The sequence below is a fragment of the Trichoderma reesei genome, assembly GCF_000167675.1.
Source record: "Trichoderma reesei QM6a unplaced genomic scaffold TRIREscaffold_21, whole genome shotgun sequence".
Taxonomy (NCBI): Eukaryota; Fungi; Ascomycota; class Sordariomycetes; order Hypocreales; family Hypocreaceae; genus Trichoderma; species Trichoderma reesei.
In genome coordinates this window covers 440853-459909 of record NW_006711168.1, presented here as the reverse complement: position 1 = coordinate 459909, position 19057 = coordinate 440853, and the positions used below count along the sequence as shown (strand labels likewise).

Here is a 19057-nt window from a genome sequence, read left to right as displayed (position 1 = left end):
GCCCGAGACGATGGGGTAGTGGACTCTTGAGGCCCTCGCAGAGGCGATTGTCCATATTTAGTGTCTATATCAGGGGCCGCGGGAGACAACCTGGGAGTTTCACCTTTGCTTATGGTAATTGTAGCCCTGACCTGATCGACAAATTATCTTCTGCTGATCTGGCTCTGCCGGGGGTCATGCTTGGCAAGTCTAGTTGAGATGCGCTGTCTCGTAACATGACCGACTCCATGCCTTGGTATGTATGGAAACAAGTGAGATTGATTTGTGTAGTGTAAGCGTCTCTGTAAGTAGTTGGTAATGATGAGAAATGCGATAAGTTCTCAAGTCACCCTTCAGCTGTCTTGCGGTGAGGTTGTATTGCCATCAACGTTGACATGACTAAAAGGTTTGCCTTGTGCTAGAGCATAACACTTATCAGAATCTGGAGTTTCCCACGACGTTTGGAATATTAGACCTGAAATACAGCTCTTGTATGTTCCTAGAGTTAATCTCTATAAGTTGAGTTTATCAGTGATATTAGTGATAATAACTCGAGTAAGAGAGCATATGGATTGGATGTGGGCAGAGACCAGAAGCAGAAGGAGGAGGGTGATCTACGAAACCTGTTGCCACGAGGAAAACTACATGGACAAATAGTCAAAGGCAGCATAAGCCAGTAACAAACATGGGAAGACGAGCACAACAGACTGACCCTCATCCACTGTCACCGTAACATATGGTTCAGAAGTTATTATTCACTGATTTCACTACGCGTACTTTCTGCGCTTCGGTGGCCAACTGGGGCCGTGCCACCTCACAATGCGACGCGGCATGACCGACTCTACGTCCCGTATGCCGTGTTTCGGTAGCGCTCCTTGCTCGCCAAAAAAAGGATCCTAGCAGATTTCTTACTGTGTGACCGACTGCAAGCCGACAACACTCGATAGGGGGCTTACTAGAGGACGGGGCCTGTAGGATCCGTTCCCAGAAAACATTCCCTCCGTCGTACGATGGGGTGCTGCTCACATGGAAGTCTGAAGCCGATCGACTCTAAGAGTGACACTGACAGGTAGCACAAGCCTTGTGGTGGCGAGTGCAAAGTCTCAACAAAGAGGAGAAGGCTTCTTCGGGTTCTACAGTGTTCCGTAAATACGCACATATGTATATCCCCAACTATGGGGGAGACAGCCCTTCTGTTTCTTCTATTACGGTAAGAGGTGAGGAGAGCTGCTTGAGCGAAGTAGGTCTGATTAATTCTATGCGATACTCTATGTTGCTTCTACTCTTCCCGTCTCGATTCAACCATCTATGTGCTTTGACATGATGTACCCTGACAACATATACATATACACGCAACACGTGTAAACGAGAACAGAATATCATATGAGCACAATAATCTAGGAAGTTTGTGATCGCTATCTGGCCGCCACCTGATGTGCCGCCCCTTTGTCCGGATAAGTTGAGCTTGAGGGGCTCATCCATATACCCAGAAGTCTAGTTTAAATGCGGGAATGAAGGAAAGAAAAGAAAGAAAGAAAAGAAATGCATTTAAATAACTTTCCAGTTTCTATAAAAGTCCCAAGCGAACTAAGCCCGGGCGGCCTTTGCAGTTTTCCGAGCACGTCATGGTTCCCTGATTCCTTGATTTTTCTTTGAGTTGCGGGCTTAGGAGGGCGTTATGCAACGTATCTCCGCGAGCCAATGTGGTATCAGTTGCTGTTTCTGGGAGCCCAGCAAAGTCTTTGGGAAATAAGTTATCTCAGACTTAACGGGTTGTCTACTTGTTTTTAGATGAAGTTTTAGCAGGCAATCCCGAGAACGCAAATATTGATAATGTCTATAGTCAAGTCGATGATGTCTTTCAAACTCGAGGAACGCGAAAACACACATTTCCTTGAATGTTTCACCAGCCTATCGTAGAACAAGCTCATCCATTCCCATAATCCCCTTGAAGAAGATACAAGAAAAACTATGAAGACTACCAGGCACACTTGGGTAACATAGATATTCCGCTCTAATTTCGAGAAAATATATCATATGGTTCGGAGTTGATCGCGGTCATCCAGTATGCTATCTCATGCATCATCGCCATCTTGGTAGGGAGCTTCCCTATTCCAGCTTTCTTTTTCCTCTTTTGAATCATCCATAAAGCATCAATCCAGAGACATCTCACGTCTAACCGTCGTGCTAAAACAACAGCGTCCTAGAAGACCTTGTGCAATGTCTCAACCATTACACTCTCCGTCCTCTATCAGAGGTTCAGGAGAGTCATCTTCCCAAGTACCGACAACCGACCTCAGCAGTGGCTCAGGCACATGTAGTATCTAGCGACCAGGTGCATGTAGCTTTGGTTGCCGTGTCATGTAGAGCCTCAAGCCAAACCCCAGGCGCCTCAAAGTCCAGCACTCTGGCCCAAACACACGGCAGCACTGTCAATTTATGGCAGGTACATTTCTAGTTGCAGATTTTGACATGTGATATGGTCCCCTTGAGGCTCTGCTTGGACCATGAGTTCCCCGGGAGTAGACGCGATTGAGTCGTAAAGCTGAGAATATGCGGTAATACATGTTTGTTCCGTCCAGCAATGAGGATGATTATAAGGATGTTGGCTGCCGACATGAAATGCGAGGAGCTGCCTGACCAATGCAGTCTATGTAACGTATATCTATCAAATCATGTGTACATTACCCTCACCGCTCTTTAAGTCTTGAGAGAACGTGAAAAGTCACTAAGTTTACCAAACTCTCACCAAGTTCAACGATTAAAGGTCACTAAGTTCAACAATCAAAGGTGGAAAGTCACTGATTTCACCAAACTCCCCACCATTGCATTGGCAGATTCTTTTATGTTCTACACTACTTACTCAGATGTGCACTTTATTACGTTAGGATGCAGAAGTTGTTATTGCAATATTATTAAGTTCGACTGAGTCTATGCGTCTAATTGACTAGCCAAAGGCGTATAAAAAAGCCTTAAGATATCAGGACATTCTATGGTATCCAGCAATCAGGTATTTTCCTCCTCTGCAAATCATACCCTTCCATCATTCCGTCATGCAACCAAAATATACCAAAACACCGCAAACAGTGAATATCGTGCAATCCTCCTATGCCTCCTCATGCGCACATCTGCTTTTTTGTAGCTTAGAAAAAGTAAAACAGCTTCCAGTACTTCACCTTGGTGGCCCAGGTGAAGAAGTACACCAGGGCAAGGTTGCTAAAGGTAAAGGCCAGGAAGATGCCCCAGCATCCCCACTTGCCTCCCAGCTGTCCATCGCCAAGGTTGAACTGCGCGAGGAACTGGTCACCAGACTCCCAGCGACACACCTGGCAGTCAGATGGATACATGGCATCGGGGTTGAGGAGCTGAGCGGACGCAGAGAGAGCCCACTTGGCTGCATATTCACCACAGGTCTGGTTCTGGGGCGGAGTGAACAGCGTCAGGTCTGCAGTGTCACATGTCACATGAACACCACCGGTAACTGCCGTGACCATGCCACCAAGCAGGTATGTAAAGGGCGACAGGTAGTAGAGCTACGTTATTGGTATGGTTAGCTTCTGCGACTCCAAGTCTCTTGCGTTTCGTGCGGAGTGCTTACCCAGTAGCGCCAGAAGACCTGGATCTGGTCATAAGGAATGATGATACCGTTGAACCAGTTGCAGGTGCACACGATGAAGACGAGGACGTTTCCAGCCGCACCGAGATCCGGGCTGAGGGCCATCATGAACAATCCAAGAAGAACCTAGCCAATTCCGTTAGCAACCTACGTGTCCTAAGCAGACAGATGTGGAAATAAACGTACCTGGAAGATCTCGTATGTCAGGAAGAAGAGGAAGATGAATCCAGCTTCATTATGAGGCAGTCCACTAGGGAAGTACCAGACAACATAGTAGATAACCGTGACGAAGATGGCGCCAGGGATCTCGGAAAGAACGACAGAGTTCACGAAAGCAACCCAGCCATATGCGTGGGAGGGGCCCTCACGGTACATCCAGTACAGACTGGCGAAGAAGTACCGGGCGAGGATGACATTGACGATGGCGTTGCAGAGGAACAGCATGAAGTAGACGCTGAACATGCGGTTCTGCAGGTCAGTGGGGCTGGTTCCAAGCTGGTAGAAAGTGAATCCAACAAAAAACGCGCTGAGAATGTGAACCCAGATCTTTGAGTAGATGTATGGCGTGTTGCGCCACTGGTTCAAAAGCATTCGCTTCGTCAGCAGATAAGTCTGCGTCAAGATGGATGCGTTGTACTCGGGGACCTTCTCTCCATCATGGGCAGTGCTGCTGTGGGGGTTCTTCTTGCTCTCCTCAATCTCTTGTGCGAGGGCCGCAGCTTCCGGGGACGCTGCCCAGTTGGCTGACCAGTTGGATCCCTTATCATTCGTGCGGGCGTTGACACCGGCGCCGACAGTCTCGAGAATGAAGGCACTAGGGTTGGCTCCCTCGGGGCAGACTGCACCGTGACGAGCGAAATACGGGAGAGCTTCAGTGACCTTGCCAAAGCTAGAGAATGGTCAGCATGCTGGGCTCGCCAGAAAGAGACTTTGAAAAGATGAATGACTTACTAGAGCTGTCGACCTTCCGATGAGAGAGCCAGGAGGTTGTCAAACTGAGAGAACAGGAGTGCTGAGGGCTGGTGAATGGTGACGACAGTCGCCTGGCCATGACGAGCAAGCTGCTTCAGATAGCGAACGATACGGGCAGCGCCTTGGGAGTCCAGTCCAGATGTCGGTTCGTCAGCGAACAAGATTTCAGGTCGTGCGGCAAGTTCAACACCAATCTGTACGCATTGTAAGTTAGCAAGGGTGGTCCAAAGTAAATGTCTGATAATATGCGCGAGACATACCGTTACTCGCTTGAGCCTTTCGACGCCCAGGCCGCCACCCTCTTCGCCAATGAGAACGTGTTGGACATCGACCAGGTCGAGCAATTCCAGAACCGTGTCAACGTAGGCCAGTCTTTCCTCACGAGAGTATGTCAAGGGCTGTCTCAGCAAGGCGGAGAACTCAATGGCCTCCCGAACTGTGGCCGTACCGTCGTGGAGGTCCATCTGTTGCGCGAAACCGACAGTCTTCCTGTAACTTGAGGTTGGTGGCTGGTTTCCAACAAGGACTTCACCCGTGAGCGTGCCGGCAAAGTTGGTCTGACTGAGAGCAGTGAGCAGGGTGGTCTTGCCAGCACCGCTAGCTCCACACAAAGCAGTCAGCTCTCCACGCTTGACGTATCCAGAGATGTCCTTGAGGATGTGCTTGTCTCCAATGTGCACGTTGAGGTCCTTCCAGGTGAGCGCGAGTTCTCCCAGTCTACCTGACAGGGCATTTGTAGGAGCAGACTTTTCAACATCAGTGACGGTGACTGCCTTTTCCTTCTGGCCGCGGCGCTTGGCGAAGACAAGGGGAGCGCCTCCTTGAGGAGCAAACCGCATGACCTCGCTGCCAAACATGCTAATGAAGAGGTAGATGAAGGCAATAGAGATCATGATGCCAATGTTTCGCCACTTGTGTGAAAGAGAGAAGCCATAAGCCTCGACATACTCAATGCCGGGGACGCTGGTCTGACCGGGAAGCGCACCACGAATAGCGCAGGTCTGGTGTCCAGCAACGCCATCCGCCGGAATGAGATTGTCGTCGCAGGCAAGGTCCAAGCCACTGAACTCGTTCGCGAAGAGCTATAGCCGGGGCCGGTTAGTTGATGAGAGCCAACACGAAACGAACATGTCGGACTACTTACATTCTCGAAGCCGTAAAACATTGGGTTCAGGTGGTGCAGCCAGCCAAAGGCAGCACCCATCTCGTTCGGCGGAATCAAGAATCCGGCAAAGAGCAGGAGTACAGTGCAGGAGAAACCACCGTAGCGGAAGCCTATACATGCGTTAATGCGTGAACTGATCCAACGGAGTGCAACTGAATCTTACAGTCATCCAAGGTTCCGACGTAGTAGGCGAACATGCGCAACAGATTGCTAAAGCACACCGTCGAGATGAAGAGCGTGAGGTAGAAGAAGAAGAATTTCCCTGCTTCAATCTGTAGCCGTGACAGGAAGTAGAAGATGATGATGAAGAGAGCGTGCTGAGCGGCAATGAGAGGCAAGTCGATGAGGAACCGGGCCAATGCAACAGCGGACGGGCGGTTGAGATGCAGTCCAGCTAAACATTCCAGTTAGTAGAGTTGACAAAATGTGTAGCTCCAGGGCAATGCTCACCATGTCGTTCAATGACAGGTCGATTGGTGTGTGCATCGAACAGCTCCGGAAACTGGAACCAGCCGTTGACGATGAGAGCAAAGTACAGGATACCACCCCTTGTGAAGGCTCCTTGAGCGGTGATGTCAATGTCGAAGTAAACACTGCCACAGACCAGACACAGAATGAGAGTAGTCATCCACTTGATGTAGTAGACTCGTCGCTGAGCGCTGACCAGCTGGACTTCTCGGTAAAGGCACTCCCAAACCTGGGCGGGGAACGACAGGCGGTAGTTGTAAGTGGGGAGCAGCGCATCAGCCTGAGCTTGCTTTTGTCGGTATTCATCAATTTCAGTCAAGAGCCGCTGGTAGTTGTCCGATCGTCGGAAAGCAGCCGCCAGATCAGCCGGCGTCTTGAAGTTTGCGGCCGCAGATCCAGGGCGCACACGTCGCTCTACGGGATCCGTAGCGGTGGTGAGGAACTCGGCAGTTGTCTGTCCAGGAACGGGGATGAATCCGAGGTCCTCAAAGTACTTCCAGGCCTCGGATGTTCTACCGAAGAATGCCATCTGTCCGTCATCCAGGACGATGACCTTGTCGAAGTTCCTGTAGAGATCCTCGCCTGCCTGGTACAGGGTGGCCATGCTAGTCTTGTGACCGACATCTGTGACAGCTCGCAGAGCCTTGGCAAAGTCCAGTGCGGTGGAGGAGTCAAGACCGCGAGTCGAGTTGTCAAAGCATTGAACAGATGCACCGGCAGCAAGAACTTCGGCAATCGATACTCTGTATTATCTCAGTGTTAGCGCTGGAATCCTCTCAAGATATCGTTGTAGGACTAACCGTTTCCTTTCACCACCAGAAACACCCGGGAAGAAAGCTCCACCAACGGGCGTGTCAAGTGCATGAGAAAGACCAAAGAGCTTCGCAATAGCCTCGGTCAAGTCGGCGACTGTCTTGCTGTCTCGAGCCTCGGCCGGGAGCGAGTTCCGAAGCGCGAAGCGGATGGTCTGCCTCACAGACAGGGAAGCGATGTGCCTGTCCTCTTCCGGGAGGTAGATTGTTTCTCTGGCATGGTTGCGCTTGAAGTCTGCGGCAGGGACATTGGCATATTCCAAGTCACCCGTCACAGCGAGGGTGGACTGGTTGGCAACCGTTCGAAGGAAAGTCGAGCAACCACTTCCCGGTCGACCAAGGACGAGCAGCATCTCACCGGGCTTGACAATACCGGTGAAGTTGGAAAGAATGGGTCTTCCAGAGGCACTGAAGGAATTGGGGAAGATGCGCGAGAGGATGTTTTGCTTGACGAAGCGCCATTGGTCGGGTCCGAATGTGTTGAGGATGGCGCGCGGCAAGGTCTTTGCGTCAACTTCGGTTCCGGCTTGGGCCGTCACGGTGAGATCCTTGAACGAGAGGCCGATCTGCTTGGGGGTCTCCTGGCCCTTGGGCGCTTGGCTGTTGAGGAGAATGCGGATCGACTCGAGGGCCTCCGCCTCGATCGACTCTGGGCGTGAGGAAGCCGTGTCATCAGAGGGACTACTCAGCTCGTGGAGCTGGGAGTCCTCCTGCTTTTCCGTCATGCTGGGCAGCTGTTGGGGCGTTTGCAAGGGGGGGGGTTGACGGGCAAACTGCGAGACCCTGTGGCTATCTGGCACCACGACAGTGTCAAGAGCAGACAGCACAAGGCGTACTTGTGTATGAAGATGCTGTGATTGAGCCTGACCTGATCCGTAGTAGACAGTCTGAAGCCGTCGACGGGAAGAGTCGAGGCTTCTAATAGGAAAAGCAATCCGGGGTCCATCTCGGGCATCTCACGCAGGAAGCGTCTGGCAGAAGCGACGCCTCCAGCGACCAGGACCAACTCCGATCCATGCCGGGGGACATGGCCGTAAGGCTGCCTGCCGAGCTGCTTCGTCCCCGTGCGCGCTGTCCGGGCCAGGACAAGGCTAGGATAGTACCTCGTGCGTATGCTTCGTTTGCGAGGGTACTTCGTCCTCGTACATGCTTGGTGCCATCGCGGAGGTCATCCCAGCTCAATCTCATCTCCTTTGCCGGCCTGCCTTGTAAGCCGGCCGATCTGGCGATGACTAACGCACGGCTGACAAAAAAAGCCCTGTAGTCTCATCTACTGAGATCCAAAGTGGGGCGGTCATCCAACTCCGATCCCTTCTTGCCTGTTCCTGGTCGGAGCGCGACGGCAGGAGTGGCTCGTAAATCGGACTTGCCTGGCAGATCAGCCGCGGACTTTCAGCAGTGGCCGCTCGCTCATTGGCTCTCTGTCGCACTTGCCTGGCTCTATTATCTGCTTTTTCTCTTCTGTTTCTGGTCCATTCAGGCTTACGGCTGTCTCTATGCGGCTTTATAAGCGAGGATTACTGCAGAGGTGAGGTGGCCAACTCGCACCTGCCGCTTTGCTGGGCATGAAATACCTTGCTGTTTGTGATAAGCAATTGGCACTTTTCCACAGCTCTCTTTCCCTCGCTAACTCAATACGCCTTGAGTCAACTGAAATACCTAGTACTCGTACCTACAGTAGGTAGCTTAATGTTCATGAACATCATCTTCAACAAGAAGCACTGCATACCTAGGTACTATGAGATACTACACGTACTACTGCGTACACACATCCATCCATGCTAATTAGTCCATATTGTTTCGCTGAGGATCTAAGATGTTCCCCGATTAACTTTTGCTGTCCTAGCGGCATTGCAGGGGTCCCATGTCAGCGAAAGAGACGGGGACAATCCGCCTTGCTCCGAGATGATAACCTGACAATGATGGCATCCCTGCCTAAACATGTAGATATTGGGAGATCCTGGAGCCTCTCCTTCGAGTCTCCCACTCCAGCCGCAACCGCGATGCATTTCAGATGATAGAATCAAAGTGGCGAATACACGTATGGTAGTCATATATGCATTCGTCCTTTATCAAGTGGCAAGCTGCACTGCATGAATATGCCAGGCTGCTGTAACACAGAAAGAATTTCACGTCGGATTATGTGCACGCCGATATGAAGGAATGCATGGCCCTCCAACTCCGGCGTGGCGTAGATTCTCATGGAATTAATAGAATTAACCACTACCTACTGCATAAGAAATATGCCGAAATGATGCGTGTATCTTCTTCCAATGCCATATTCCTACCTCATTTCTCTTTCAGCTAATAAAGATTCCTTCCGGTTTGACTTGAAGCCGTTTGCTACGACATCTCCTATTGGTAGTTTGTCCCAATCACTAGCCATATGGCAATCATGACGAGTCTAAGCGATAATGTCTCTTGTTCTCTAATCGACAACGGAATCTCTATATCAGCAAGGAGGGCTCAAATACATCTAGATTAGAGATGTATAAACGTCTATTACTGCATCGCCTACTAACCGCCGGGGAGATGTGCATCACTAGCTGGTTAAGCGAGTCCTTTTGGAGGAGAAGAAGAAAAGGTTTAATAAGATTTTGGTGTATTGATTGATGTAGCGATCAGCTAAGCCTTGGTTTAACCCTTTTACAGACAAAACTCATCCCAAACTGTGCGCATGCCTCAAGACGTAGAAAATAGATTTAATAGAATAGGAAGAGAAGAAGAAGAGGATAATCAGGGCGAAGAAAGAAGTAGATCAGGCATTCCATGATACTTCGCATAAAATGCAGCTTTTATGTAATAGCATTAGACGCATACCAAGGGCTTACATGTAGGGTCGCAGTAAAGTTATAATCGCCAGGAGCACAATCCCGGGCCAATGTCGGACTACCCTCAAATCATATAGAGCAGCTAAACTTTACTTTCCGAGAAGCCACTTAAACGACAATTCGTGAACACCTGTTCAAGCTCACAAAAGATTACCGCTTTTACTTGGCAATTTCTTCCGTTTGGCTTCCATGGGTGTCAATGTAGGGTGGCAGCACCTTATGTAACAAATGGCTTCATAGTCACGCCTACGATGTGCTAGAGCAGAGTATATCAGTATTCGGGAATGTCAGCATGGAGGTGATGCCTGCTTTACATGGCTTCCTGAGATCAAGTTTCCCTCAGGAGGAAAGACACGAAAGAGAAAGCAATGTAAGACTTTTCTCATGGAGAGTCTACAACATTGCCGTTTAGTCAAAGCATGATACGAGGAGAACTTCATCAGCAACGGCTTGATGCAGGGTAGACCCTTCATGGTTTGTTCATAAAGTGGTTCACATCTTTCACGTCAATGCAGCCCGCCTAAGCTTCGAACAACGATTTGAGAGATACAGACCAGCAAAGAACATCCCAACTCATCGTCACCGCTATCAGGATGATGAAAAGGGGCCCTTGACTGCTGTGACCGTCGCAAGGCCAGAGGGTGCTCAATTCTTCCATTCCAGCTTCGCCGTTGCACCCAGCCCTGCCGGGATAACGACCATGCCTCGGAAGTACTTTGGTGGCATAGGAGCCACAGTCAAGACCTCTTTCTGATCTACGCCGCTGCACCCGGCCCTGCCAGGATAACGACCATGACTTCGAGAAAGGACTCGACTCACCCACACTCCGGCAGTTGCATTCCGACAATCTACGCCGCTGCACCCGGCCCTGCCGGGATAGCGACCATGATTGTCAAAAAACGTTCAACCACAGGGTTCCGATCAGTGCCTCGTTCGAACTGCGCCGCTGCACCCGGCCCTGCCAGGATAACGACCATGCTCTCGGAGACATCGACGGTCACAGAATTCAGGACCCTTCTTCTGCACCTTTCGAGCTGTATAATGACAATAAGTAATGTCACACTGACCGAGCCTTGCCAGATTGGTCCAGTTCCATGAGGCAAGATGGCCCGCTCCTCCTTCTAGACCTAGTATTGAGAGGTCGCGCGGCCGGAGTAGGACTGTTGCGTGACTGACGTGTACTTGAGACTCTCCGTTTTCTACCCTCGTGAGCTTCTTCTTTCTTGTCGTCCAATCTTTTGTCCGCAGTCTGCTGTGTAGAAGATGAGCTGAGAGATGGCAGCGTCTGGCCAGTGGAATCTTCTATCTTTTGTCGTTTGAAGCCATTGTCGTGATCGTCGTCCTGTCTTGACCTCTTTCGAGATGCTGACGAGTCTGTAGCTGTTGTGGAAGAAGCGGATGGTGTCGGTGGGCAGGGAAGAGGATCTTCTAGGCCTTGGTGTGTGCGCCCGTGGTCGTAGCGTTTGTTGTATCGCGGTTTTCTCCTGGGTCCCCTTTGGGCTGTAGATGTCTGATTAGGGGAGGATACACGAGGTGCTGGTACAGGCCCAGTAGGAGTCTCAATCTTTTGACGCTTTTGGCTAACATCATGATCATCATCGTCTCTTCTTCTCTTTCTTGATACACTGTCATCCGCAGCCGGCCGGGCAAGGGATGAGGCGGGTGGTGATGAAACATCCAGTCTGGCGCGCTTGCCCGCACGATCATCATCATCGTGTTCGTCGTCGGTGCCCAGTTGCTGTTGGTGCTGAAGTTTGTCGATCTCGACATCATCAAAGCGAACACTCTTTCTAGCGGGGCTTTAGCATTTCCCATCAGCTACTGGGCGGGAGATCGGGAGACGAAGCACTAACCGCTTCCGCTTCTTCTGCGTCGTTGTTTGTGTCGTCTTTTCTTCATGTCGGGTTTCCGGAGTAGATGGGTTGTGTGACCGAAGCGGCGACCTGGAGGGGTTCTCCCCGATCTCAGGATTCGGAGCTCCTCTGCTGCCATCGTTCGACTCGGGGGGCGCATACTCGACGGTGTACGAGCCTATGTAGAAAACATTATCCGCCATGAGGTGTTCTCTCCAGTCCTGGGTCGAGGGCTCCTCATAGAAACAGATGTCGGGGTCATAGTTGAACCTCTGCGACCGTGGCATGCCGTCCTTGTCGAAATACTCGTCATCAGGGACCTGCGTCTGCTCGTCAGGGCTGTTGAGCGCATTGTCCCGGGATCCATCGCATATAACATCCGCCTCATATCCGTAGGCATTGCCTTTGAGAATGTCTAAGAAGTGTGTTAAACAGCCAGTTTGACAGACTCGTATCATCTTTTGCCGAGCATCTTCACATGGAAATGCATCTTTATGACGTTCAGCGTGATACTGGGTCTTGCCCAGCAGTCTCTTGACCTCCCCCCACCTTTGTTTGTTCTTTTCTTCGAATAGCCTCTCAAAGTCTTCCCGACGGCCGCCTGCAAGCTCGGCAATTGATAGTGCGGTGTCGAAGAATTCATCCTGTGGCAATATGGGAATCTCCACGGTATTGAAGCGCTTCCAGTACGTCCTCCAGAGAAGCTCGTCGCCGCGCATCTCGTCGGTAACCTTGCCCCATTTGTGGCACTGACTGATGCGGAAAAAGTAGGGAGGCTCGAACGGTCTGGTTTCGGGCACGTAGTTTCCACGCGTCCATATAGGCATATTGGACGCTATAACGGTCGATTTGCGGTCGCGATCGGATCGTGAAGGCAATGGGCGAATGACGCGCTGCGACTTGCGCGCTGTGTGGCTTCAGCAGGATACAGGCGCTAGTATGAGGCTTCTAACGAGGCGCACAAGAGTCTGGAAGATGTAAATGTCACCACCAAGCGAGTCAAGACGTGGAACGTGGAGAATGAGGCCAAAGAGGTGCGCACTTGGGTTGCGTGGTGAACGATAATTTAGAACATTATATCCGCCTAAGGTACATACATGTAGGTAGGTAAGTTAAGGTACCTATGTACTGTCAGTGGAGGGGAAATCGCGTGTGCTCGGGTGCTTCATTTTAGGCAGAGCGTCACGTGCGAGACATGCATTGGTTTGCGGCCACCTCCGCCCACACACATCTCCCTGCTGGCCTTGGTGGGAGGCAGGTTCTGCAAATATGCACAAAGAGACAACGATTTGACTATATTGTTGTCTGAAGTAGGTAGGTAGACTGTGCTAGACACCGGTAGGCGGAAATGCGGTTTGCGAGATGGGCTTAGACCGAAAATGTGGCCAAGGAGGTCCATAGGTATAGGTACATGTACTAAGACAGCTAAGGCTCGGCCCAAGCCTCCTCGACCGCTGCTAGTCCAACGCTTAAGTTGACCTTATCTATTTCTTATTCAATGGGGAATCTTCCAGCAGCCAATCCTTCTAGAAATTGTGCCTGTGGCCGAACCTGAGGTCAATAACACATAAGGTACATATGTACCTGCTACCTAGCATGAAGCTTGTGCCTTCTAGTCTACCTACCTAGAGTCCAAGGTAGTGCCTAGCTACCTAGGTAGAATTCTATTGTCATTCCCTCTACGCGAGGCTTCACCACAACTTCCAAGCAACGCACGAAGACTATGGACATAGGAGTAAGCGTAGCTACATATCAGCGTATCCACAGTCCAAAGCAACATGGAAGCACTGGGCTAGCATTGGGGATCCCGTCTGTTGTTCCGGAAGGAAGAGAAAAAAAGCTCGACTGGAAATGAGTGAGCATCGTGTAATGGAAGGGACCTGGAGATGAGGACCGTGATCCTAGGGATACCTAGGTAGTTGGATAACTAACTACCACATTTCTACAACTACAGTGTCTGACCATTCCCGCCTGTCTCATATGTTGCCCTCAGTCGAAGCACGGCTCCTGCCCAACGCCAATTCTATATCCGCAGCCGAGACTCTTTTCTCCTGATCAGGATCGAGCATCTGAAAAATGGTCTTCTCAACCACGTCCTCAAGATCCAGCTGTTTCCTTGCGCTCGCGATATCCTGCAGCAAATCCTCGAACGCGGCTCGCGATCGGCTCCCCTCATGGCGCAGCTGGCCCATATCAATGTCTCTCTTGAAAACGCTTGCGGCAAGTTTCCGCAATACACAGAGCATCGTGACACCAAGTGCCCATACATCTCCAGGAGGGCCACGGCTTCCAACTCTTGCATCCACGTACTCCGGAGGAACAAAATGAGGGGTCCCGCCCATTTTCCGAGAGTCGGTGACCGACGCAGCCATACCAAAGTCGATCAGCACAGCACCTCGCTCGGCGGAGTATGTGATGTTGGCCGGTTTGATATCGTGGTGAACAATTCCACGTCTGGACAGGTAGGCAAGGGCGGACGACACATTGCAGAGTATCCTTTTGGCCTCGGATGGTCTCATCGACGATGACTGAAACCCCTTTTGAAGCGAGGACGGGAGACACTCAAGGTAAATGGCGAGGAACCGAGCATCGACACCCTTAAGTGACACGATGTTTCTCTAGACAGGGTCAGTGAGAGATCCACATACGAAGTAGACGGCTTACATGTTCTAGGCCTTGCAGCATTGTCTTCTCCTGCATCCACATCTCTATGACTCTTACGAGGCCCGACATCGTCTGATGCTTCGGGCAGCAGACGACCTTTGCAACCAATATCTCGGAGACTCCAGAGCGTTGGCAGGAAAAGACGCCGGCAGCTCGCTTATCAGATATTTCCTGGATCCGCTTCAAGTGATATGTGCCCATCGCATCAGTGAGATTGACTTCTGGGGCTTGTACAAGAGCCGTCTCCCCGTCTGCTAGGTCTAAAAGGGGAACGACATCTGCATTGACAATCTCTCGAGGAGCGGGAAGTAGCTGGCGACTATCAGAAACGGATAGGTGCTCCTTTTGCTTCGAAGACGAGTCGGGGACCTCGACCATTCGACTGTTCATCTTGCCGTCATCCAGCTTTTGTCGCTTGGCTCCTCTCCCATCGTCATCACTCCCATCACCAGCTTCTTGCTGAATGACCCCATGAATCGAGACACTGAAACGCCTCCGGAGAAGCAAAAACTCAACAAGTCGGTCCTCGGTGAAACGATCTCTTTCGCCAGAATCCACTGAGATTGTCCATATGCCAGGACGAATGACACGACCCTCTTTCTCTTTGAGACATGTTTTCACAGCCTGGAAATTGAGGTCCACCAAGTATATGGCTTTATCTGCCTTGTTAATCAGCAGACAGTTGTCACTCATTGGGTCATACAGGATCCTGCAATCAAGTCGACATTGTTCAGAGCCCTCTGAGCGCTCATCAGCTGGGCGGCGGCAATATGGGAAGCTGATTGTAAAGTCAGCGCTCGCGGAGGTCTGGACAACGCCAAACATGTCGCCGCGGCCGGGAATCGTCTGCAGACAAATCATCGCCGAGTCCTTTTCCTCATCCTCTGGAATAGAATAGCGCGTATAGGCGATGATAAGACGCGCATCTGGCAAAGAGAGCGCGGCATTGTCGAGGAGTTGCCGTGTCACTTTGTCCGAATCCCGGGCATCGCTCTTCTTGGCCTGCGGCTGCTCGGTCTTCGTAGGGCATCTTTCATCCAGCGTTTCGGCAGATGCGAGAAATCGCAACGCGGAATTGGTAGGCTGCTGAGTCGAGTCCTCGAGGCTCTCCTGCGGTTGACTTGGAGCTAGCTGGGCTGATCCTTTAAGACTGCCCTGCGGTAGGGTTGAAGCCAGCTGGGTTGATTCTTCGACGGCTTGTTTGGGGCTATTCGTATTCAACTCGGTCGGTTCTCCGGAACCATCGTCAGGTCGAGCTGATGCTGCCTTGGGCAGTTCTTCTGCCAAAGCCTGAATGAGCACGGCTGTAGCGAGCTGGGTCGACTCCTCGACATCTTGAGCGTGAATCTCGGTTTCTGCAGCCGCACTTTGCTCTGGATCCGCATCCGGCGGACGGGTTTCAGTTACATGGAGAGAATCAGACTGCGACGAGCTGCCATCCCGCAGCTTCGCCGGCCTCTTTCTTGATGTAGGCATATTGACCGAACAGAGGGAACAACTTGTTGTTGCACGATCATCTTTAGATCGCTACGCGATGGTCTCTTGATATTCTCGCTTCCCTCATGCTGCACGCATGCAGCTTCGGCCAATGGCTGCCTATCTGACAGACAGGGTCCCCCGCAAAGATGAACGCGAGCACAATGCCTTTCAACACATTTATTTGGAGTGCGGAGTTGCAGCATGTTATGAAAGTCTCCAGGATATGCACCATGCATTGCTGACGTGTCTGTGAGTGCACATTTGTGTTGCGTGAATGCTTGGGGCGAATGCGAAGTTCTGTCTGCCTGAGAAACAGCCCGGCCCAAGTCCAGAAGTTGCAGATATATCGCCATCGTTAAATCTGGCCATCAAGTTCAGACAATCTTCGATTCAAAACATGCTGATACCAAGTCGTTGTAAATGCGATATTATCACTTATTCAAGATTTGGTTAGGCCCGGGTATCTGGACCGGTGCTTTTCGGCCCCATCCGAGCCGTCATCTAAACTCCAGGGCCACAGCGTCATCGGTCTAAGAAGGTGAGGCGTCAGCACTTTGAGTCAGGCTCACCAGACGCCCCCGCTACTCAAAGTCCACTACCATACAACAAGACTTTGGCCCATTGACAATGGCATTTAGGAGAGATGGGGGTTCTCCTTCACTAGGTACTCCCACGTGAGCGACATGAGATGAAACTTCTCGATGCATAGAGCAGGCCTTATGAACCCTCTAGGCACTGCATGTTTCTAAATCTTCTTCAGATATTTCCAGAAAGCCAGTTTCGTTCAATGAGACCTGTTGTGTTCCTTGTAGTATACGCTTTGCCTTATAGTCATCAGCCTAACCAAGATTTTCTATTAAAAGTGTCATCCAGTAAAGAAGGCCTTGGGAAAGGTCTCTGCGAAACTACTTGATCAGATTCAACGGACATTATTGGCTCAGTACCTCTGCGATAAGCGCTTGATGGTGTTTCGCTCCCTCAGCAAGCGAGGTTGACGTAACAGCACGAATATGGTCAGGGCAAAGTATACTTGTATAAAAGAACCCCTCACCTTCATTGCTGCCCAACGCAGCTCGACCACTCTCTCATCATCATCATTCAAGCTTGATTCACTGTCTTTACACCTTAAGTGAGTGCCGCTGCTGCCTTGTAGTTCTGCCTAGAACATCAACAGCCCTTTTACTTTCTTCATCATCCATCATGAGCTACTCTACGAGAAAAAATTCGTCGGCGACCCCTTCTGTCGTCACTCCATCGTCTAGTGACCTGGTCGCCTTTGGTCTCCACGACGACCCATCCGATGCCGTTCCTTGGCCCGACAACACGTACAACATCATAGAAGAAAGCACCGGGCGGGTTCTTGACGCATATGTACACCACCTTTTTGGTCCAAGAGTTCGCTTGCTTGATCCCAACCTACCTCGTACACCAGCGGCGAATTGGCTCTGCGTCGAGGCCAACGGCTGTTTCGGACTCTTCAATCAGCACGGCAATGTGTACTTGAGCGCTTATACACGAGAGAAAGGCATGCCGTCTACTTTCGGGCCTGACCAGTACATTGTACCGAGGAGGCACCCCAAGGGAGGATATCAGTTGTTGTCACCTGCTGGTAACATTATGAAGCATTTCGCATTCGTTTCCTCTGATGGAACTTTTGTAAGGAGACAGCATGCTGGGACCATTTGGCGATTCGTCAAGAGCGAGACAGGGGACTATTAGGTTGATGTCTACTTAACTATTGACCTCAAGCAACGCTGCGAAGCAACCGAGTCCGGGGGTAACTGGAGATACACTTTGCTTCTAGCAAGCTTGGTATGATGTTGAGAACTTCCCCTTAGCTAGGCTGGTGAAAATCAAAGTCGAGTGGCAATTAGTCATTTGAGTCCAGATTAACCGCTTCTAATCCCATCCAAGACTCCTGGTTATAGTGGTTGACTAAGGCCTAGGAGGTTAGCAATGCGATGTTGCAGTTGTGGCGTTGCGAGATTCCTTAGCATCTGTATACTCTAATATCATTGGGATCTGCTAAACTGCGCGCTCACGGTCTTGAGCACTGTACTGATCCTTGTAATACGTGATGCACCATCTTCTAAACTCCCGAAAGGTACCAGTCATGCCTATGGGGAATGCCTTCAAAGAGGAGGAAAAAGTCTTGCAACATCCACGCCGCCTATCTCAGTCATACGACTCACTTCGACTATACCGTTGTATAAGTCCAAAAGGCAGCCTTTATACTCGTGCTGAAGTCTCGTATTACACCTAAATGCTCTAAGCGGGATCGTCCTCAATGAGGTACAAGAAATGGGCAAGCCTGTCTCGACTCCGCCCGGGCTTCCCAACCGCATACCTCGCATATAACTCCACCGCCTCGCCATTGAGCAGAATACAAGATCCGAGACTTCCTTCAGTGACTTGCTGGCACGCCAAACCATGAGCCGATGCTAACAGACCCTAGAAGCGTTTCCTCCTCCCACCACACGTTGGTCCACCCCAGTCAGCCCTCACGAAATCATCTCACAAACAAACCTCCTCCACAACCGCAACAATCCATCAAACTGATATTAGCCGCTCGTATAACTCCAGCCCCCGTCACTCCCATCATCTTCGTCTTTTATCCGCAAACCCGCGTCTCATCCTCCCGCAAACTCTCTCATCTCTCTCTCTCTCCCCCCCCCCCCCCCCCCCCCCCCCCCCCCGTTTTGCTCTACAGGGGGGACCCCCCCTGTACGTTGTTCGTCCTAGTAAGCGCCGGTTAATCAACGAATCACCACCACAGCCGCGCCGTGACAGGATGCACATCCCATCACATCACAGCCGCCCACACGCAGCATGCGCGCCGCCCTTTCAAGCAGGAGAACCAGACGAATATCGTAAGAGACGCAGAGAACAAACAAAAAACCGCGCATATGTGGAGACGATGTATTACAAGGAGCCTGGGAAACGCATTTCCCGCCGCGGGAAGCGGAGACAATTATCCGCGAGAAACGCAGCTCCGGAGACGCGGCTTCTAGTAGAATGCCGTGGGATTTCACCCCTGCGGTTGAGAGAGAACTTGTGCTGCGGCAATAAGCGAACTAGACGCGCCTTCGTGCTACAGGGCTGCGATGCGTAAAGGGGTCCAATAGCGGCTGAGCATTCCCTCGTCCTCCGTATCCACGGCGTCTACAGTCGCTTACAGCAAGGATCATGTCCGACATATACCATGCTTGACGAACATG

At 51.0% G+C, this 19057-nt stretch overlaps 2 protein-coding genes across 2 annotated transcripts; both read right to left on the bottom strand.

Moving 5' to 3' along the window:
- Positions 1 to 3122: 3122 nt before the first annotated feature.
- TRIREDRAFT_80973 (uncharacterized protein) lies at positions 3123 to 7860 on the bottom strand (the record flags this gene model as incomplete). The annotated part of the gene is made up of 9 exons (XM_006968115.1): positions 7001 to 7860; positions 6183 to 6943; positions 5896 to 6126; positions 5712 to 5842; positions 4828 to 5649; positions 4547 to 4761; positions 3782 to 4484; positions 3578 to 3721; positions 3123 to 3512 (listed from the first exon to the last, which is right to left on the bottom strand). Exons 1-9 carry the CDS (start codon positions 7735 to 7737, stop codon positions 3123 to 3125), a joined length of 4134 nt encoding a protein of 1377 aa, XP_006968177.1. The 5' UTR covers positions 7738 to 7860.
- Positions 7861 to 10850: 2990 nt separating this feature from the next.
- On the bottom strand, positions 10851 to 12523 carry TRIREDRAFT_123429 (uncharacterized protein; the record flags this gene model as incomplete). The annotated part of the gene is made up of 4 exons (XM_006968114.1): positions 10851 to 11379; positions 11468 to 11633; positions 11697 to 12111; positions 12196 to 12523. 4 exons carry the CDS (start codon positions 12521 to 12523, stop codon positions 11272 to 11274), a joined length of 1017 nt encoding a protein of 338 aa, XP_006968176.1. The 3' UTR covers positions 10851 to 11271.
- Positions 12524 to 19057: the final 6534 nt, after the last annotated feature.